This window comes from Lycium barbarum, chromosome 7, assembly GCF_019175385.1.
Source record: "Lycium barbarum isolate Lr01 chromosome 7, ASM1917538v2, whole genome shotgun sequence".
In the NCBI taxonomy this organism is placed as follows: Eukaryota; Viridiplantae; Streptophyta; class Magnoliopsida; order Solanales; family Solanaceae; genus Lycium; species Lycium barbarum.
Window position 1 is genome coordinate 99122222 of NC_083343.1, and position 20890 is coordinate 99143111.

Here is a 20890-nt window from a genome sequence, read left to right on the forward strand (position 1 = left end):
CGTAGAAGTTCGGATAGTCATTTTAGGGGTTGAAAAGGTACCAGAAGTAAGTTTTGTTTGAAAACTTTAGGGTGTTTTATTTTTTAAAATTTTGATTTAAGCGTGTTATTTTTTAATCAAGACATAACTTTATTTTGAATATAAATATAATTCTAAAAAATATAGGGAGAAAAACTAGTTGTAAAGTCGTTAAACTTTAGATGGTCATAACTTAGGGAGAATTTTTTTTTTTGCTTCTATAATGCAGTAAAATACTACGCTAAAGCAGTTAACGACTCCAATTTTTTTTTGCTTTTTGGTACTGTTTCTATAACGCAGTATTTTACTGCGCTAAAGTTAGTTTTGTAATTTTTTTTTTTTTGTTGGGATATTTTGGTTCAAAGTAATTTTTTTGGGGGCATTTTGATTCCGGACTCCATGCGATGCAGTGCAATGAGAACTTAAGAAGAAGAGGAGAAGGCAAGTGGGCAGCTAATGACAACAAATGTCATTGGCTGAAAAGGTGAAAAGAGGATGACTTTTTGTTTGCTCATTCACGCACTAATTTAGTGCGTGAAAGGCCAAACTGTTATTTTTGCAGTTTGGTCCTTTCACGCACGAATTCTATTTATGTGTTTTTTTTTCTGTACTACTTTGGTTCAACTTTTCTTTTTTTATACTACTTAAGTCGCGGATTCTCATGCTTGTGACCTTCAAGTACCAAATAATTTGCATGTTAATTCACCTCCGTTCAAGACAAATTTTATACACCATTACATTAAGGTAGTATAGCTAATTTTTAATAACTAAAAGATATAGTAATAATTCTAAAACTAAAATAAACGACAGAGTAATTGGGAAAATCACACTGTGTGATACTGAAGGGAAAATATTTATCGGGTTTATCCCGTTTTTGAATTTGTTACTAGTTTTAGCCAATATTTGAGTTTGTTACAGGGTTTAGCTCATATTTGTGAATAACACCTCTATATAATAGTAAAACAAATCGGCTATGCGGGTGTAAAGTGAAATATGGCTACATGAACATAATATTTTATATTGGGCTGTATACTTTTGAAAATTTCCCTATTTTATTTCCATTCTAACTTAGATAGAATAGAAGGACTATATAATATAATGAAAAAAAAAAAAGAAGAAAGAAAAGAGAGCATGAAAAAGTAAGTAATGTCATGCACCATCGATTAGCCGCTTCGTCTTAGCTAAAAAAGAAAAAAAAAAAACCGATCTCTAATCATTTCCCTGCCAATACCCACATAGTGAGTTTCTTTCAAACCCTAATTATTTCCCTTTTCATTCATTTGTTTTTGTTTTTCCAATTTAATCGACCGATCTTTATACTGGTGTGCAGGAACTGGTAACAAATTTGTAAAACTTTTCAGCTTAATTATAGTACTTGTGAAACTCTTATAGTAATTTGAATTATCGTAATTTAAGACAAAGTGAATTTGCTTGTGTATTATGTTTCAATTATTTTTTTAACCCTTCAGCTTATACTATGGAAATTTACTTCTCTAAAAAGGGATACTTACCTAATTGTACTCTTTGTCCATCTAGTTTACCAAACATGGCTGAAGTATACACTGTTTATACACATAGGCTGTAAAAGTAGTGTATAGGTATGTATAATTTATGTATATTTAGTATATTATTTTGTCCCTACCTTGGAGAATCGTGTTCGAATCCGCTGAAAGACATATTTTGTAAACTAGATGGCCGGATGGTAACTGGCTGTAATTTTCCATAAAAAATATTGTTGCAATATGTAAGAGCCAATTCTGTTTAAATTATCTGTTCAGTTCTATTATGTAATTCTGGCTTCATAGTATCACTCTGTTCTGGTAGCATATTTACACTAGATAAAAGGGTATTGATGCATAATATTCTCAGCAACAGAAAAATAATAGTGAGATTGTACTCATACATAATATTCTGAGAAACAGAAAAAGGATAATGATACATAATTTTTTTTTATGACCGAGAAATTCGTGTGGGGCCAACTTTTAGGGGATAATGGATCCGCTCCTTTACCCTTCTCCAATTAAATACCAGGCTTAGTTCGCATGATACATAATATTCTTAATAACAGTCGTTTCAACCGCCCCGCTTTAGTGTTATTTCCTTTGGAGGTTATGCAGTGTATAACTTTGAAGTAGTTGCTATGTAATTCTGGTTTTATAGTATCACTCTGTTCTTGTAGCATTCGTTAGACTAGATAAAAGGGTATTGTGATATTGTACTAATTCATATTATTCTGAAAAACAGAAAAAGGTTAACGATAGATAATACTCTCTCCATTTCATTTTAAATGTCGTTTTAGCTTAAAAAGATTGTCCCAGAATAATTGGCACTTTAGCAATTTAAGACTAAAGTTGGCTATTGTTTCCAACTATACCCCTAGCACCCTAGCATTAAAGAAGTTCTTTTTAATAATGTCTAATCCTCAAAAAACATATACTCCCTCCGTGCCAAAAAGATTGTCCTCTTTTGACTTGGCACAAAGTTTAAGAAATAAATGAAGACTTTTGAAATGTGTGGTCCAAAACAAGCCTTAAATATATGTATGGTTGTAGATCATCTTATAAAGTTAAATTGTTTCTAAATATAGAAAGGGGACAATCTTTTTGGGACAGACTAAAAAGGAAAGGAGGACAATCTTTTTGGGACAGAGGGAGTAATAAATAGGGGTAACTTAGTAAAGAAGTTCTTGTATTTATTGTTTTTCTTAATGGGCGTGAAATGAGCTAAAAAGACAGTCAACTTTTAGGGCCAACTGCAACCTTCGAAACTCGGGGATAATGGGTCCGCTCCATTACGCTTCTCTAATAAAATACCAGGCTTAGTTTGCATGATACATATATTCTTAACAACGGCTGTGTCAACTGCCCTGCTTTAGTGTTATTTCTTTTTGGAGGTTCCGTAGTGTATAACTTTGAACCAGTTGCTACATTTTTTGGTTTTTAAATGTTAGAAACCTAGGAATTAAGACACGAATCATAGAGTATCCCCTGAAGGTTATTAGATTCAGTACCTTATTTGGTAATCCCTCCGTTTCATTTTATATGAAACTTTTTCCTTTTGTGGGACATCCCAAAATTTTTTATGCATGGCATTTCTATACAATGTTCACAATTTTCAAGAATTCAAATTCTTTAAACTATTCAAATTTTAAATTCTTTCTCTATCATAGTAATTTTCAACCATTACTTCAATAGTTTCTTCCAGTATCATCTATCTATAAAATATATGCAAGTCTACTGACATTTTAAACTTCGAGCCCACTCAAACTTCTTCATATAAAATGGGATGGATGAAGTAGTATATTTCCGTTTACCACCATGTTTGGTGTTATCTATTACGTTTTTACTAGAAAATTGTTGAACAGCCTTCTCTACTGTGCCTGAAGGAGTTGAACATGTCATGTGTTTAAGGGTAGAATTTAACCATTTTTCCCAGTTTATGTGCTTAGCAGCTCTGTGTATTTACTGTATTGTGTGCTGTGTTGTGCTTATCAAGTCCGTGTATTTACTATATTATGTGCATTTACTAAGTTATTTGACAAGAGATGGAATGTTTAGTATTTATTCTGCATGTAAATATGTTTACTGTATGGCTTCCATATGCAGGTAAATATGGGAATATATTTGAGTAGTCCCAAGACTGAAAAAGTGTCCGAGGATGGTGAGAATGACAGACTAAGATATGGCTTGTCATCAATGCAAGGATGGCGTTCAACCATGGAAGATGCTGTAAGTGCATGCATGTTTTGTGCATTGTTTATGTTCTTCTACAATCCTTCAACTTTTGTCCACCGTTTGTTGCAAGATGGCCCTATGCATCTCAAAAAAATTTAGATTGTCATCCCTTTCAGCCATCATGTTTACCAATTATTATTTATCTGCCATGACGGCGACTCCCAAGTAGCTTTGGCTTCATTTTATTAATCGATGTCCTAAGATCATCCTTAGGAATTACGGTAAACAATAATGCTAATTTGAGATTCTATATAGCATGCAGTTCATCCAAATTTGGACACTTCCACTTCCTTCTTTGGTGTTTATGATGGACATGGAGGTAAACATCTTACTCTTCTATTTTAGTACTTTATAACTGTCTTTTGCTAACAATGCTGGTCTTTGTTTGTGTATCCATATTAGGCGGCATTTGATATTCACTACTTACGTTTTTAACTCTCATTTTTTCTCTTTTGGGCAACATATGAGCTTTTGGTTTCCATGTTGTTACTTTGACCAGTTTTGTATTCTTGAAGATAGTGTTCAGTTCTTTTTTCTACTTTGCTGAAACTTTGAGATATGGTAATATTTTAGTTACAGATATGCTGAAATTGAGGAACTTGTATCTGTTGACTACATGTGTCATGTATTGTTGCTTTACATCTTTTTTCTTTTCCTTTTTGCGCTGCATTGAAGCTGGGATTCACTTTAATTTTTTGTTAAATATGTTTCCTTGTTGTCTTGTAAACATATAATTAGATAAGTAGCAAAGCACAATCTTTTATAGAAATCTCAGCTTATCAATGTCATCCATCTAGATTCCATCCAAAAAATGGGAAAAGAATATGACCATTTATATAAGGAATTTGGATATAGTTGGGATCCAATGCGGGTACGGGACACCGGCTGGGAAATCAGAAAAAGAAGTATAGAGAAAAGGAAAAAAAACTCAAACTTCAGTATCTGTTTATCCTTCACTTTCTCCTTAGAAGTTGGATGTCCTCTTTCCTATGGTTCTTTAATATCTTATTTTGGGTTTTGGGGGGGATGTTATTGTTGATTTTTGAACAGTTCTTCAGTTGCCGTATCTAGTTTTCCATTTTCAGTTACTTTCTGTGATCTGCCTTCCCTTAAGCTTTATGCATCATGCCTCTTGCGGACAACAATCTTTTAGCTTGTCATTCTTTCTCCCTCCAAAAGGTCCCCAGCTCCAACGAAGTTATAAATGGATGATAATGCTCTGTAATAGTTACAAACAGCTTGCATCTTCATGCTATTCCAAGTGAATCAGCATTTTACATGAATTTTCTTCTTAACATCAACTTGTTCTTGAATAGAGTAAAGTGTTTTTTTCCGGCAAAACTGACCTTCTTAAATGCAATTAACTTTTCACTCCTGTTTCCATAGCAACTTGTCCTCGGGCCATTTTTGGGTGTTGAATGCCTTCACCACTATTTCATACAGTGGACCAGTTCTTGTTACTAACTTCTGATAACTTTATTAACCGAAAATTAGTCCGCTAGATTTTGTGTCAAAATCAGCACATGCTCTTCTCTCTGATGGAGAAATTTGTCATAAAAGTGAGTGGGTATCCATTACTTCCTTTTATAGAAGAACTGATCATCATGTTACCTATCAAACTTGGTAGTTAATGTTCCTGGTCCTAAGTAGTACCAAGGGCATCTTCCGTGACCCATTTTTCCTCATTTCATAGATGGTTTCTCGACTAGGCACTTCTTTTGATTCCAGGCCTTCAAAGCCTGATAGAAAGCTCTTATGTTCCAATTATTATCTCCCTTGTTTGTTTTTTTGTTCTGCTAAATTTACACCACCTCCCTTGTTTCAGATAGCTATAGAGTGACTTTTGAAGTATTTATGTGCAACTTACAGAATGTTTAGACCCCACCTTTGGGATTACACTGGTTATGTTGTTGTTGTTGTTGTTGTTGTTGTTACTGAATGTAGTTTTATTGTTTTCTTTTTTATTACTTTCAGATTGATTTTGAAATCTAAATGAAGTATTGTTTGTATAGTTATTGAGTGTCAACTTCGATTATTTTGAAACATATTACTTCTCAAGTCGAATATGCTAAAATCCTCTCCAGTTGCAATATTTTCGGTAATCTTAAACTCTGAAAGAAGTCTTAAGAGAAATGGGACTCAATTTGACATGTCTCCGTGCCTTTCCTCATTTTCTTTTTGGTTGTTTCAGTATGTCCCAATGCTCTGTATCCATCACAGAGAGTTGTGTCAGCTTCAAATAGGAGTAGTTTGAAGTTACTTGCACTGTGTCTTACATCACACCCACTGGGGTGTGCTCTTTCCCATACCCTGCTAAGGCGGATGCTTTGTGTGCGGGCTGCCCTTTTTAGCCTTCATAGGCCATGTTCACTGCAATCTCCAATTATCATTTTCATGAACAGGTTCCCTGTTCAGGTTATTCTCAATAATTCTTGCTTCTCTCCTTAATCAGAGACTTTAGGCATCCAGTTGAGGAACAGCTCAATTTCATCGAAATAAACTGTTAATTTAATTTCGAGGCCATGAGATCAGGAGATCCTGCGTCTCTTTACTCTTTGCAATGAATGATTACTTCCTTCAGATAATACTGCTGGATTTCAAGGTTTTTTCACCTCCTCATAATTGCGACCAGCCGACCATGCTAAGGGAACAGTTTTTAGTTCCACTCTATTGTTTAGCTTATTCAGTAGCTCTCTGTAGTAACATTTTGCTTAGACCCCATATTAGCACTTATAAGGTCCTCCATTTTGTAGGCGATGAAGTTTCTAAATTTTGTGCCAAGTTTCTTCACCAAGAGGTTCTTAACCATGAAGCATTCTCAGCTGGGGATATAAGCACTTCTATTCAACATGCTTTTCTCAGGTCGACTCACTTCTAGTGTTTTCAAATTTAATTTAACTTTATCTTGTGCCGCAATGTAATCATTGACCTAGCGTACACAAGGCAGCAGGAAGGTGTCATTCTCGTCTAATTTTATGTTCTCATCAGCTTGGGAGCTTCTAATTTTGTACTTCTATGAGATTTATTTCGATTGATGCTGATGATTAAACTGGCTTCTTGTCCAAAATTGAGCATTTTCATTGCTAATAGGTTTCTAGCATTAGTGTCCCTTTGAGTCCTCCAGATATTACATGTTAACAACTAGCTGTTGTGCTTGAACTTTTCTACCATAATTTGTCAGTATGGAGAGTGTTAATGTGGAAATTTGTTATGGCTTTTTCAACGTTATTAGATAGCTTTCGTTCAGTGTTATGAGCTTCTTGTCTCAATATTTATGAGTCTGACCTTATGTATGTATCTCCATGCAGAATGGACGAGATGATGCGTGGACAAGCAGGTCAGAGAGAATTAGACGCTTTGGCAGAAAAAAACCAAGCTAAGGAGATAATAGAGGGTTTGATATCGCCTCCCAAGATTGGTGAATCCAAGGGGCAAAGAGATGGTGAGGAGGTATCAGTTCCGGCCTTTATTTTTTGTGTTGACCTATAGCTGCAAGGTACATTACATTTGTTTGTTGCTATAAACACATTCTTTCTGCTATTAATGAATTGTAGGGTCCTATTCGTCGAAAATAAATTGAAGACTGACTTTAAAATTTTGGAAGATTTGTTCATCTTTTGATTACTTCAATTTGTAATTTCCTGCATCTTACTCCAGGTTGCCATGCCATGGCATGTCTAAATGAGTCATCTTGTTCTTTTGTGAATGTGATTGTGTGGAATCATCTAGAAGGGCATAACTGGTCATGGCATTGAAGATTTAGTTGGATGGCTTTTCTTTTCTTGGTCTGCACCAAATATTTGTGAATCGCTGGTTTCCTCTTACGATAATATTAGTCTGGCCATGGACGCTGTGGAGTACTTTGGTGGTGGTTCAAGGTGGGTCTTTGGATACGGAATATAGTTTTTAAGTTGAAGGATAAGAGAAGAAAAGTCTAGTAGCTAAGGAAGCATGCCTGAAACATGATAATGGGGGTGTGTCAAAAGGTATTTTAAAAGGTTGGGGGGTGGAGGAGGAGATAAATATGTATCAAGCCAAAAAAGTTTTGGACTTTTGACAGAAACTCCACTTAAAAAAAGTTTGTAAAAAATGAAGTTATGAGTGAAAGTTGAAGATCAGAAATTTTTCACTTGAAATATACTTTCAAATCACTATTTCAACTTAATATAATATTGCACTTGAAGTTCAAACACTTGAACACAAATTTCATGGCCAAACATCTACTTGCAAGTAGGGGTGTTCATGGTTCGGTTTGGGTCGGTTATTGATTAAAACCATAACCAAACCAATTTAGTCGGTTTTTAAAGGTCTAAAACCATAACCAAACCAAATAAAATAATAACCATCGGTTTGGTTATTGTCGGTTTGGTTCGGTTTGGTTGAATTTTTCGGTTTATGACTAGCAGCCATGAGACTTATCAGTAAAACATTAAAAAGTTGAAAAAGACATGTCTTTTTTTTTTGTTCAACTTTTATTTATCGTTTAAGGTGGAACATACATCATAGAAATATTTTCACTATTAGTGATAGTGTCATACTCAAGTTACCCAAAGTTGCTAAACTATTACATATAGAGCTAAAAACTAAATAAGTAGTGGCTGCACCATTTTTGTCATCTTAATACACATACCTGGAAATAAAGTAGAGCATAGGAGCTTTTAGTTGTTGTTACAAACATACATATTAATTAAACATAAAGACTACCTAAAATTAAAATGAAAATATATGAAATAAAAAAACTGTGTAATGATCCCAAACTTTGGGGCAATACTTGCATTTTGTCCTCAATTCTCCCATTTTATTAAAAACACCTTGTGTAATGATCCCAAACTTCAGATGTTTTTCTATCATTATCCCCAGGGCTAGGGTCTCGATTACAAAGAGTTGTTCTTTTCTGCCTTTTAGGAGGATTACCCACGGAAGAAGTATTATGGCATTACCATGTGCTTGAGTTGCAGCAAATGCTGATGTTACTGAAGTATCTTTTATAGGAACCTCCAAATCTACAACCGCTATCCTTTTCATATGAAAAATATTAAAAGTTTAGGACCCATTCAGACAAGAAAAAAGAAAGGTATAAATTCGGGAAAAAAAGAAGAAACAACCTAAAATCAAATGGCTAACAAAGAAAGGATAAAAATTTAAGTTAAAGACATTAGACTCTAACTTGAGCTTCTGTTAGTAGGTTTACACTTAACACTTAAAGAGTTAAAAGACTTAAAGACATGAGCTTGGACATATTCTTAAAAACATGGGCCTTAAACAATCATGTGAAATAAGTAGACCAAAAATCAAATTAATGATTAAAAGGTATAAAATATTTATAGTTATTTATGAAAAACTAATATTATACATATAAATAATTATAAAATTTATGTATATAATTTATCGGTTTGGTTCGGTTATTTTTTAATATAACCATAACCAAACCAAATATTATCGGTTTTTAAAATTTAAAACCAAATCAAACCAAACCAAACCAAATGTCGGTTTTTTTTTTTTTTTTTTTCGGTTTGGTTTTGGTTTTAACCAAAACCGTGAACAGCCCTACTTGCAAGTTGCAAAAAACTGAATTAATTTTCTGCAAGTGAAATCATGGCCAAAGGGGCCTTAAGAAAGCACGTGACAGATTTGGGTCGAAGTACTTTTCCAGAGGTGAGATGGTACAACCAAATACTGCAACCAAATGTGAATGATGCTTTGTCGGTGAGGGAATACTGAAACAGAGTTTTCTTCTATCATAACTACTTTTATGATAGAAGTAGTTATGCTTTGGCATGTGACCCCACATTGTGGGATTCATTGGGTATGTTGTTGTTTTCTTCTACCAGAACTTGAACGCTATTTCACATGAATAAGGTTTTTTTCCTTTATATAGAACAGAAGAGAAAAGAAGGGATTTTGAGAATGTACTCACTACCTTGACTCTGATGCCGGTTTAAATAGTTTGTAAACATGTCGTAAAGTAGGAAATGCTATATAATTACAGGAATTGAATCTTCTATATGATTCCAAATTAGTTCGTTGAGAATAATCTATATACCCCTCCCCCCCACCCCCACAAAAAAAAAAAAAAGCCTCTATGAGAATCTCGTCATAGTTGAATGTTATTTGATCTTTTGGTTAATCTAGTATCAATTCCCGTCAAGTGTCGCCGTATCTTTATCCTTCTAGCTGCATGAATGAAGGTTATTCTACTCTTGCCATTGTCTGACTTCTGTTGTACATTGTACTGAACCATGTTGGTTCATAATTGGGATTGAATTACTCTAGGTTAAAGGAAATCTGTTTCCAGTCATTTTAATGCTTATCGTTGTTTCAAATCCCAACCCCCTACAAATGACTTGATATATTTGCAATAAAGGAAAGAAGAGAAAAAGAAAACATACAGAAAGAATGAGAAACAAAAGAGTCTTGAGAATATCTTCAGGTATAGTATTTTCAAGTTTTTATTATCCTTAAAGGTGTAAGATATTTGATCAAATTTTTTTTTTAAGAAGGTGTAGGATATTTTTGTCCAAAAATAAAAAGCATAAGATGCACTAAGAGGTGTCAGAAAGTAATGTGAACTCCTAGTCTTGCAGTGGTCTGACTACTCCAATAGACTGCTCGGAGTTATAAATCCTTAGATTCTGAATATTTATTTTAGTACTATCTTGTAATCAATACAGCGGAGCTTAATTCTTTTAACATTTTGGTTTTCTTCCAATGTAGGGGGCTAACTCTGATTACCATGGGCCAACTGCAGGAAGCACAGCTTGTGTAGCAATCCTTCAGAATATTCAACTTCTTGTGGCAAATGCTGGTGATTCTCGCTGTGTCTTATCTCGGGAGGGTCAGGTACCATTTATTTTTGTAGCAGTTATATGTTCTGGTCCAGGATATTTTGATAACGATAAAGAATTGTATTATATAAAGGATCGGCACTAAGCAAGTGCAAAAAGTGAAATTAAAAGCTATGCAATTCACCAATCATGTCTAACAAAACGTCTACATCCTGTATAAAGGTCAACTTTCATCCAAAAACTAGCAAAGAAAAAGCTCTAAGCTTAAGGCTAAGAATGCATCTATTGTTGCCTTCAAAAATTCTGTTGTTCCTTTCTGTTCATACAGTCCATAAAATAACACGGGGTATGGAATTCCAAATATTCTGTGACTTCTTGTTGAGTCCAGCCTCGTTCCAGCATGAGAGAACCCGCTTCTGGAGTTTGGCATGGTCCAGTGTATGCCGACAATGTTAAAAAAGAAGCACCACAGTTGGGAAGTGGTCTTGCAGTGAAGGAAGAGGTGATTCACGTCTTCAGATTGGTTTTCACACAGGGGTCATCTGCTACGAATCTGAAAACCTTTCTTCTGAAGGTTGTTTGGGTGAGGCAGGCTTCCCTTGCAACTAACCAGGAGAAACATGAGACTTCTAGAGGGGCATTGTTATGCCAGATCTTTTTCCAGGGCAGGCCCCAGTGCAGTCTGGAGATGTTAACAGGTAATTGAAAGATTCAACAGAGAAAAAAAAAACTTTCCATACAATGGAATCCGGTTTCTGAATATCCAGGGAGATGTTGATGAGCAAAGTAAGCAAATCACAAGTTCTTTGCACTTCCCAATCGTCTAAATTCCCTATGGGAAATAAGTTCCAGCCCTGTTCGGAGAGAAAATCAGCAATTACAGCATTGTGGAGGGAATTGAATGTCTTGAAAAAGTTCTTTGAGAGGTGTGTGGCCCCAACCACGTGTCCTCCCAAAATCTGATTTTTCTACCATTGCCAAGTAAGAAACCAGAATTTTCCATGAATTACGGCCATAAGAGCGAATATGTTCCCAGAATCCTGTTGCATGGGGTGCGTTTGACCCTTTGGTGAACCAAGGATTTCTAGAAGAGAACTTTTCGATTATTCATGTTCTCATAAGGTGTTTTCCTCTTTGTTGAATCTCCAATGCCATTTTAACAGAAGACTTTCATTATGGCATTTCAAGTCCTTGATCCCAATACCCCCGTTTTTTCTGTTCTCGGAAACTTTGTCCCATATGACCACACAACTGGAGTTGTTCTGCTTGTTTCCATTCCATAAGAAATCTCTTCGCAATTTATCGTTCGCTTTAAGATTGAGGACAGTGTTGGAAAGAGGGACATGGTGTAAGTAGGAAGAGCGTAGGGACACTATTGATAAGTGAGAGGGAAACTCTTCCCCCTAAAGACAATTACTGTCACTACTAATTTGCCAATTTTTTCTCCATGGGCATGGTGTAAGTAGGAAGAGAGTCAAGGACACTATTGATAAGGGTGACTTTTCCCCCTAAGGACAAAAAGTCTCGGTTCCAATTTGCCAATTTCTTCTCCGTCTTCTCTAGAACTCTAGCGATGGATTTGTGCTTTTCTCCCAAAGCTAGGACTAAATAAGTTGTCAGAGAGAACCAATGTGGGTTTGGAGTAAGCTAGCCAACTGGTGTATATTAGCCTGATTGACTAGGAAAATTGAGCTTTTTGAGAAATTGATGTGAAGAGCAGAGACGGCCTTGAAAGAATTAATAATCATTCCTTGAATCATCATTTGGTGCTCCTCAGCATCGCGAAAGATCAATGTACTGTCCTTATTCAAAAAAAAAAAAAAAGATTAATGTACTGTCAGGATACAGAATACTAGAGATATTTAACCTCTTAATATCTCTAGAATATGCTGAAAAGCCAGAAATCTAGTTTACTTCAGCAGCCTCGTAAAGCATCTTACCAAGTCCTTTCATAACCAGAATTAAAAAAAAAAAGAAAAAAAAAAGGAGCGCGAGTATCTCACTGTCTTAATCATCGTCGTGTAGGAAAGAAAGCATGTGGTGTGCCGTTAATAAGAAAGGAGAACTTCACAGAATAGATACAGAACTTGATCCAATTGATCCATTTAGGACCAACACCCATCTGACTTAATTGATTCAGTAAGAAGTTCCAATTTACATGATCAAAAGCTTTTTCAATGTCCAATTTACAAATAATGCTGGGCTTCCCAGCTGTCAATCTCGAGTCCAAGCATTTGTTTGCAATAAAAAATGCATCCGTAATATTTCTCACTTAAAATGCCATCTGAGAAGTGTTGACTAGTTTGGTGATCATTCTTTTGGGTCTTTCTGCAAGTGCTTTTGAAAAAATTATGTAAGCAACCAATCAAGCTGATAGGTCTGCAGTCCTTAAGCATTTTCGCACCATTCTTCTTGGGAATAAGAGCATTGTATGGGGTGTTTAAACTCCTTTCAAAAAATTCAGTACCGTGGAAATGGTTCAAAGCATTCAGCAAATCACTTTTAATGGTATGCCAACACGATTTGAAAGCCCATTGTAAAGCCATCTTTTCGCGAGGCTTCATCACCGTCACAACTCTTGATAACACCAAGGATCTCCTCTTCCTGGGATGGTATTTGTATCCATTCGTTCTCCTCCCTAGAAATGCAAGGAACATCTTCATGATGCCATTGAGGTCTCAGATCCTTGCCTTCTTTTTGAAGATTCTCATAGAAGTGCAGTATTTCACTTGTTATGACCTCCATGTCATTTGTAAGAGCGTCGTCAATTTCCAAGCTACCTATTTGATTGTATCTTCGGTTGAACATTTGCCATTTTATTGAAAATATCAGTGTTGTTATCACCTTGTTTCAACCATAGACACAGAGACTTCTGTCGCCATGAGTTCTCTTCCAATTTGATGGTTTCCTCCAATTTGTATGTCTGCCCTTTCAATTAAAGTCTCATCCATATGGAGTTGAACCTTCGGCCTCTTAATCAAGATTCACAACTTTGTTGAGAATGAATGATTTCCTGATCTCCGAATTACTAAAAGAGGTCCAATTCCACACCTTGTGCTTGAATTTCAGCATCCTAAGTTTCCCGGCAAAGATGAAATCCAGCCTGCCATGAATATTGAAAGAAGTCCACCACTCTTTTACCAACTCCCCGCAGCCGTTTGATTCTAGCCACATATTTTCAAACTTAAAATACGATGGGTTTCTTGACCACTCTCTGCATTTAAGAAAAAGTGGGGAATGATCTGTGAGAACACGGGGAAGAGCTAATTGTTTTATGGTGCTAAAGTGATCATCCCATTCAGTAGTGAAAATAATTTTTTATCTTAAAAAAAAAAAAAAGTAACGAAAAGAAATCTCTCAATCTTTGAAGCCACCATGCCAGAAGAGTTTCTGTCTAAGTATAACTTTCCCCAAATAAAGGGGGGACGATCAGACTCAAGTCTTCTATGAAGTTGGAGAAATCAATCATCCCCTGATTATAAGTAGAATTGTGCATTTTTTTCATCCGGGTACCTTTGCAGTGTTAGAATGCTCCCAAATAGCCCAAGGTGCCTCCGGTAAGCATCTGGCAGCCGCTAACCTGAGCCATAGAGGAGTCCGGGCCAGTCTCTTTGTGGGAGAAGAAACTCCAGTCAGGTTCCAAGACTCATTAGTTCATAATTTGTAACTAACTTGAATAGTTTTTATTTTTTGACTCAATTTCAGAACAAATAAAAAAGAGGAATTACCAAATCATTTGACCCTTCACCCATTCTTATATAAAGGATTAGTCAATCAAATATTAGATAGTAAATGGGTCGGTGTAAATGAATTGCTAGTCGTAGAATTAGACAGAGAAACAGAGATGGAGTAAAGGCCCTTGAGAATTATATTTCCCCTCCAAGTTCCCCTATCCCACAGTATAATAATTCCCCCTTGAGTTCCCTCTGCTTCGAATGTAACATAACCAGCCCATCTACCAAAGAGTAATTGCCCAGCCAGCACAGGAGACCAAACCTCAATTTAGTTTCTTGAAGGCAATAGGCAACATATATCGACTTTCCACTTGAGTAGGAGAGGTTTGATCTGATGAGGCTGTCTTTCTTGAAATCATTCTACCCTCTAAAATTCCATGATAGAACATTTCTGAGAAGAAGAAGGTTCTCAACTTCCCCTGAGCCCTTTGCAGCCTGTTCGCAAATTTTACATGGAATACCAGATTCTTGACCTCCTTTGCAAATTTCGTACTTGGAGAGAAGGGTTCTTTTGCAGAAGAAAACTTTCTGCATGAAACCTTTCTTTTCTCAATGTTTTGCAGAAACTCCACGATCTCTTTTTCTGCTCCGAGATATTTGATTCCTAGCAATTTGCAGACCTTTGGTGTGTGTCTCCGTACCAAGAGTAAATGTTTCTTTCATCAAACTGTTCTAGTCCAGGATTGTAAAGTGATTTTGCATCAGTGTACATGATGCCTGTCTTTCTTCTAAGTAGGCATAGTTGTATTAAGCATAAAAAATGTTATGCAGGCGTATGATATGTCTAGGGACCACAAGCCTGACCTTCAAGCTGAAAAGGAAAGGATTACAAATGCTGGTGGATATGTCCGAGTTGGACGGGTCAATGGGAGTTTAAACATGTCAAGAGCAATCGGTATTTGAAAATTATGCATTTTCTGAAATATACTTTAAAAGTATAGTCAGTTTTCCTTTTCCCCCTTGTGTTATTGCAGATCTGATCAATTTAATAATTTCAGGAGACATGGAGCTGAAACAGAACAAATCATTGCCTGCTGAAAAACAAATAGTGACTGCTTGTCCTGATATCCTCACTGTAAGTAAATTCAATGGCTTTTGATTCCTTTTGAATCCATAGAAATATGAAGTGTATGGAGTAACAATTTCTACTGTATATTTGTGTACAGTTAGATGAAGGTCGTTTCTAGAAATGTCTTGTTTTGAGCATTATTGCTTTTCTTCAATTATTAACTGATCAAAATGGAGATGTTTATATGTGTTCCTTTCTAGCTGAAGGCATGATTTGTGCATTTAACATTCTCTTTTCGATTTTTTTTCTCAAACTAGGTTGAGCTTTCCAATGATGATGATTTCCTTGTTCTAGCTTGTGATGGCATATGGTAAGAATATTATATCATTTTAATTTTATCTTCCCAGTTTTGTCACTGTATTTGAACCAACATTCAATGATTTTTAGGGGAATATCAGCTTATGTTTCTTCAGGAGTTGTTAGAGCTGGGCTTAGAGTACTTGAATTTGCATATTGTTTTAGCGTAGGTTGATAAGATCAACAAGGAAAAAACTTGGTATCAATTTTGTGTATCTTTTGGATGTTAAATGATGGCTTCTGCACATTGTTTCCATACCAATGCAAGTTATTCAAGTCAACCAGGGAGAGGTAGAACTTGCACCATTTTTGTGTAGTTAGAAATTCTCTGCGGCATGGTTATTCTCTTGTACATAGAACTGCAGTTTACATTAGATGTGCGTACACTTCCAGGCCCTGTTTGCACCCCCTTATATCCTAACACTAGAATTTCATCATTTTGGTGCTTACATCTGTATTTCTTGTGCATTAGGGATTGCATGTCAAGCCAAGAAGTTGTGGACTTTGTTGGGAAACAGTTAAAACATGTGAGTCCTTAATTATTTTGTTTGCTGTTCTAAAATTTTACTCTTCAGTTTTTAGAAATTTATGGTGTCCCCATTTGGTGCAGGAAAGTAAGCTCTCAGCCATCTGTGAGACAGTGCTGGATAAATGTCTGGCCCCAGCCACGGGTGGAGAAGGATGCGACAACATGACCATGATCTTGGTACAATTCAAGAAACCTTTTAAGAGCGACACATTGAACAAGGAGCAACCACTGCCCACGAATCAAAATTCCGAATGTAACGAAAGTGCAGTAGCATCTAACAATCATAATGCTATTGCAGGATCTCAATTTAATGATAATGCAGCTAAAAAAGCCTGAAACCAGTGGTAACACTTAATATCTCCTATACAGGAGTAGTTAAGCTGTCGCTGTAAGCTTTGAAGTTTTGATAGATAATATATCAGAAGATCTGTATATATGCTGAATTCCCGACTTTTAGGTGCGGGGGATAGCTTTTTAGCTTCAAATAGGCCAATAATGTACACGAGACAATTCCTCAGAGCTTTCAGTTTAGTGGAATTGATGAGTGTAGCGTCTTCCCTGTTGTAGAGAGAACTATTAGTTGAAACACTAATATAATGGATTTTGATTGTTTGCTCGACGGAGAATGCCAATGCACGAGTAATAGCCATCTTTTATATGCAGTAAGATATCAGTGCTGCTTTTGCAATAAGCTTTTGCTTTGTAAGTGAGTTCTGTCTTTTGCTAAACAGGCTGCCTTCCTTCCAATTTACTGACTTTTTTGGCATGAAGATCCTAAATTGGTCATGCCAATACTAACTAGCACAGTCCATAATGGTTAGATCTATTAACTGATTTATGTGTTCGAATTGTTTATTGGACTAGATTTTTTTTTATTTTTTATAAGCTTTTGTATTAAGTGAATAATTATGTATTATCATAATTATAAGTTGATTAAATGAAGAGAAGAATCCAATTCTACGAATGATGTTTTTTGATATTTTCAAAGCAAGTAGGTGTACTATTGAGTTTTACAGCGGTGAACTCAACGGTGTCCTATTGTGGAAAAATATGCTAGACGTGCTTAATAGGCTGATTTTTTTTGAATTGTGTTATTTTGAAGTTTGATGGTGTTTTTCGTAGTAGTGATTTGCTTTGGGCATGCTTCGTTTGCTTTGCTCTTCTTCTTCGACACATTTGATGCGGTGCTGGAACCTTGTTTAGAGATGATTTTGCTGGTCTACATCTTTTTCTTTCATGTGAGCGGCCCTATCTTGTATCGAAAGGTTTTTCGTGCTAGGAACATTAAGTAATTACTGTGTATATTTTTATCTTCCAATAAACATTAAGTAATTGAATAATCACGAGAGGAGATCCAGATTGCTAGCTGTTGAGTGGAATGCGTTACTGAATCCTTTTTGCATTTGAAATTCACTTCGCTTGTTATATGTTGTCCCATATTCTTGGATACAGAGTTATGGTAGACCCAAACATCATTAAATGTGTTGACAAAATTCTCGTACAATGAGACAACAAATTGCGGAATCAAGGGATTAGTAAAGATTAGTGCTAGTAATTAATTTGGTTTGCTACTTTTGTACCATCATGAGAATAAAAATGGTGAGGTGAGTAGTAGACTAGTAGTAGTAGTACAACCATTACTAAATACATTACTTTAACAGGCAAAGTGATTGAGGCGTGGCTTTCTTTCTAGACAAGGCGTGCTGCCACATGCTCAATTCTCACATCGTATTTTGTTGCTGCTTCCCACTTTCGTTTTCTTGTTTTCCACCCAATCTTTGGTATCTGTGTTGAGGCTCGACTAGTCTGAGTTAGCATCAGAAAGTCCTACTTGGGCGAATTCATACTTAAAGTTCGAACTAGAAACTTCTAGTTAAGGATGGAGGAATTCTGACTACTGCGCCGGCGGTTTTCTTTCATTAGTAAAATGGTCATCATAGGTCTTTGCTTTAAACTCACGGCGGATGTAGAGCTATTATCACTCATCAGCAGTGGATGCACGTACGTCATTTCCATGATCAGTTATACTATATATAGTTCAAGAACTTTATACAATGTACTTATGTACGTACATACTAAGTGACGCCCAATATTGTGAATTAGTAGGACGACTCATTCATACTCTGCATCCACTAATGTAAAAGTCTTAAATTCCCTCAGATTAAACTCTTTTTTTCGGTAAATAATTCTGCTTAGATTGGGCATCTAGAGTCTATAAAATCTGTAAGAAAAGAATAATGAGTGCAATGATATTCATATTTGCTAAATTTGAATCTTCGATCCGCTCTGTTTAGACTAAGTTTCTTTAATTCTACGTGTTTCAAACAGATTGGGCGGTCTCTAGAGTCTTAACATCATGAAAAATAAATTTAACAATTGTATAATCCATTTTGAAATTTGTTTACCACCATTTTACTAAGGAACTATTGGTTATGTAAAAAGAAAGAGAAAATGTACATTATACGAGATGTGCGAATGATAATTCCTACAGTATAAATTTACTAGTAACCGCATATATATCTACAAATAAATCTAATGATGGTTGATCTAGCTTTTAGCTTTGGATCCTTTATATAACGGTGCATGGTCGTCTGGCCTTATTTTAATTAAGCTTAAGTATTGGCAAAAGTAGGAGCTGAACTCAATTAACATGGCTCTCTGGGTACTCTTCCTCGTCGTCGCCGCCGTTGCCACCATCGTCTCCGCCACTGACCACATTGTCGGAGGTAACAAAGGTTGGAATCCCGATATCAACTACACTCTCTGGAGCAACAACCAAACCTTCTATGTCGGTGACTTTATTTGTACGTTCTGTTCGTATTATCTGTCTTTTAAAAAATTTTGCGCGCTATTAAAAAGACATTTCAAAGTTTTACTCATAAGATTGGTTATCTAAATTACCCTTTATCTTTCCTTGAACGTCTCACTAACTAATCCTCCCTAAGTTTAGAAAATAATTACACCATTTATTCTATTGATGTGTTAAATTTTTCGTTTTAGTTTGTTATTAAGAGAATGTTACTTTCTATAGTAACTCTGTAACTCTAATATCTCACATGACATTTATGACCATAAGATTCAAAAGATATTTTGATGCATTATACACGTCTTTAGTTTAAGATTACAAGATTCAAAAAATTTATTACTTTTTTAAACTCCGTGTTTAGTCAAACTAAAATACATTAAATGAGATGAAGGGAGTATAATAAATAACAATCTTTTATTGTTGTAAAACGTCAAATATTTTGAAATAAATTCAGTTTGTGAAAACAATTAATAATATTTGGACCGAAGGTAGTATAAAAGAAAAGACTTGACCCTTTACGACCTTTTTACATTCTATAACTTTGTATCCTTGTTTATGGCAGCATTTAGGTATCAAAAGACACAACACAATGTGTTACAAGTGAACAAAATGGGATACGATAGTTGCACAATAGAGGGTGCACTTGGGAATTGGAGCAGTGGAAAAGACTTCATTAAGCTGGACAAGTCCAAGAGGTATTACTTCATTTGTGGCATTGGTGGATGCTCTAATGGCATGAAGCTCTCTATTCTTGTTCACCCTCTTTCACAATCACCTCCTCCGAGGTCAGCCGTCTCAGCCGTGCATTCTTCTGAAAAATCTGCTGCTAACGGTGTTGGTGGTTTCGGGTCGATACTGGTGTTGGTTGGATTAATGGCATTTGTATGTGCTTGGATTTAACTAGTTTCGGCCAAGAACATTCTATGCTTGTTAGCTGGATTCTGAAATTGCGACAACCATTATTTAAGTCACTACAACAACAACATACCCATGTAATCCCACGAGTGGGGTCTTGCAGTGTTTAAGTGACTAGTATTTTTGTATTTGTCATTTTGATTAGATCAGTTATGGTTCTGTTAGTTTTTTAGGTGAAATTTTGTTCAGTTTGAAAATTTCTCTTGTTATTTTCTTTAATTTATGTCCACGTGGCACTCCATTTGTTCTTCTGACTGTCTTTCGTAGCACTCTGAAAACTTATTTCAGCATTGGTTTCAAGCTTTAAATATATACCTTTTTCTTACCAAAAAAGGACAAAGGATTAATTATACATGTGCCTAGCATCAAAGGTATCATTGAACAATACTGGATACTTTGTTACTAGAGTTGATCCAATTCTTTATAAAGGGTGTGTTATGGAGAGGTTGTTGTAAACCAAGCTAACTCCTTAAGGGCCTATGGGCTAGAAGTAGTGAATAACACTCATTCAATTGGAATTATTGGATCGAGTAAAATGTTGGAGCGTTTTATTTGGGATCCAGGCCTAATTAGCAACTACTTAAAAGGGACAAGGGGTTTGAAAGAAGGTTTATGCATATTGTGATTCTTAGGCAAATTCTGCTTCTTTCATCCCACATTCTGAGTCTAGTTTCTCATCTCCTTCTACAATCTATCCTAGTTCTTACTTTTAATATTTCTGTATTTCCGTTTGGCCTTTTGCCATTTGAGTTATCACATTTACTTGCAGGAGTTTGTCTTATTAATATAGTTGAGAAACAGTTTACTATCACATTCGACTTGAGTTCATTACAGAGGCCTGACTGTATATGCTACTAATTGAATTTAATTTCGTAAAATTAAAAAAAAAAAAAAACTAATAGAGGGGCGTACGTGTTTTTGGAAAGTCTTGATTTTTAAAAAAGAAAGCAGAAATGAAGGCGATGTATATTTAGAAATGATGTTCACACCTCTTGGTCAGCCT

At 35.6% G+C, this 20890-nt stretch overlaps 2 protein-coding genes across 3 annotated transcripts; both read left to right on the forward strand.

Moving 5' to 3' along the window:
* The first annotated feature begins 1105 nt into the window (after positions 1–1105).
* LOC132603626 (probable protein phosphatase 2C 60) lies at positions 1106–16785 on the forward strand. 2 transcript variants are annotated; one of them, XM_060316759.1, is made up of 11 exons: positions 1106–1256; positions 3624–3746; positions 4008–4071; positions 6506–6614; positions 7061–7202; positions 10467–10592; positions 15043–15166; positions 15270–15346; positions 15598–15650; positions 16110–16164; positions 16248–16785. In XM_060316759.1, the coding sequence occupies exons 2-11, from the start codon at positions 3630–3632 to the stop codon at positions 16500–16502; spliced, it is 1122 nt and encodes a 373-aa protein (XP_060172742.1). In that variant the 5' UTR covers positions 1106–1256; positions 3624–3629; the 3' UTR covers positions 16503–16785. The 2 variants fall into 2 exon arrangements, with proteins under 2 accessions (XP_060172742.1, XP_060172744.1); XM_060316761.1 differs by having other exon boundaries at positions 1208–1354.
* Positions 16786–18788: 2003 nt separating this feature from the next.
* Positions 18789–20824, forward strand: LOC132603628 (early nodulin-like protein 19). Its single transcript, XM_060316763.1, has 2 exons — positions 18789–18970; positions 19535–20824. The coding sequence occupies exons 1-2, from the start codon at positions 18817–18819 to the stop codon at positions 19870–19872; spliced, it is 492 nt and encodes a 163-aa protein (XP_060172746.1). The 5' UTR covers positions 18789–18816; the 3' UTR covers positions 19873–20824.
* Positions 20825–20890: the final 66 nt, after the last annotated feature.

Coding starts and splice junctions, on each gene's coding strand:
- LOC132603628 (XM_060316763.1), top strand. CDS start 18,817: ATGGCTCTCTGGGTACTCTTCCTCGTCGTCGCCGCCGTTGCCACCATC. Junction 18,971..19,534: donor CTATGTCGGTGACTTTATTT/GTACGTTCTGTT, acceptor TGTTTATGGCAG/CATTTAGGTATCAAAAGACA.
- LOC132603626 (XM_060316759.1), top strand. CDS start 3,630: ATGGGAATATATTTGAGTAGTCCCAAGACTGAAAAAGTGTCCGAGGAT. Junction 4,072..6,505: donor TGTTTATGATGGACATGGAG/GTAAACATCTTA, acceptor TCCATTTTGTAG/GCGATGAAGTTTCTAAATTT. Junction 6,615..7,060: donor ATTCAACATGCTTTTCTCAG/GTCGACTCACTT, acceptor ATCTCCATGCAG/AATGGACGAGATGATGCGTG.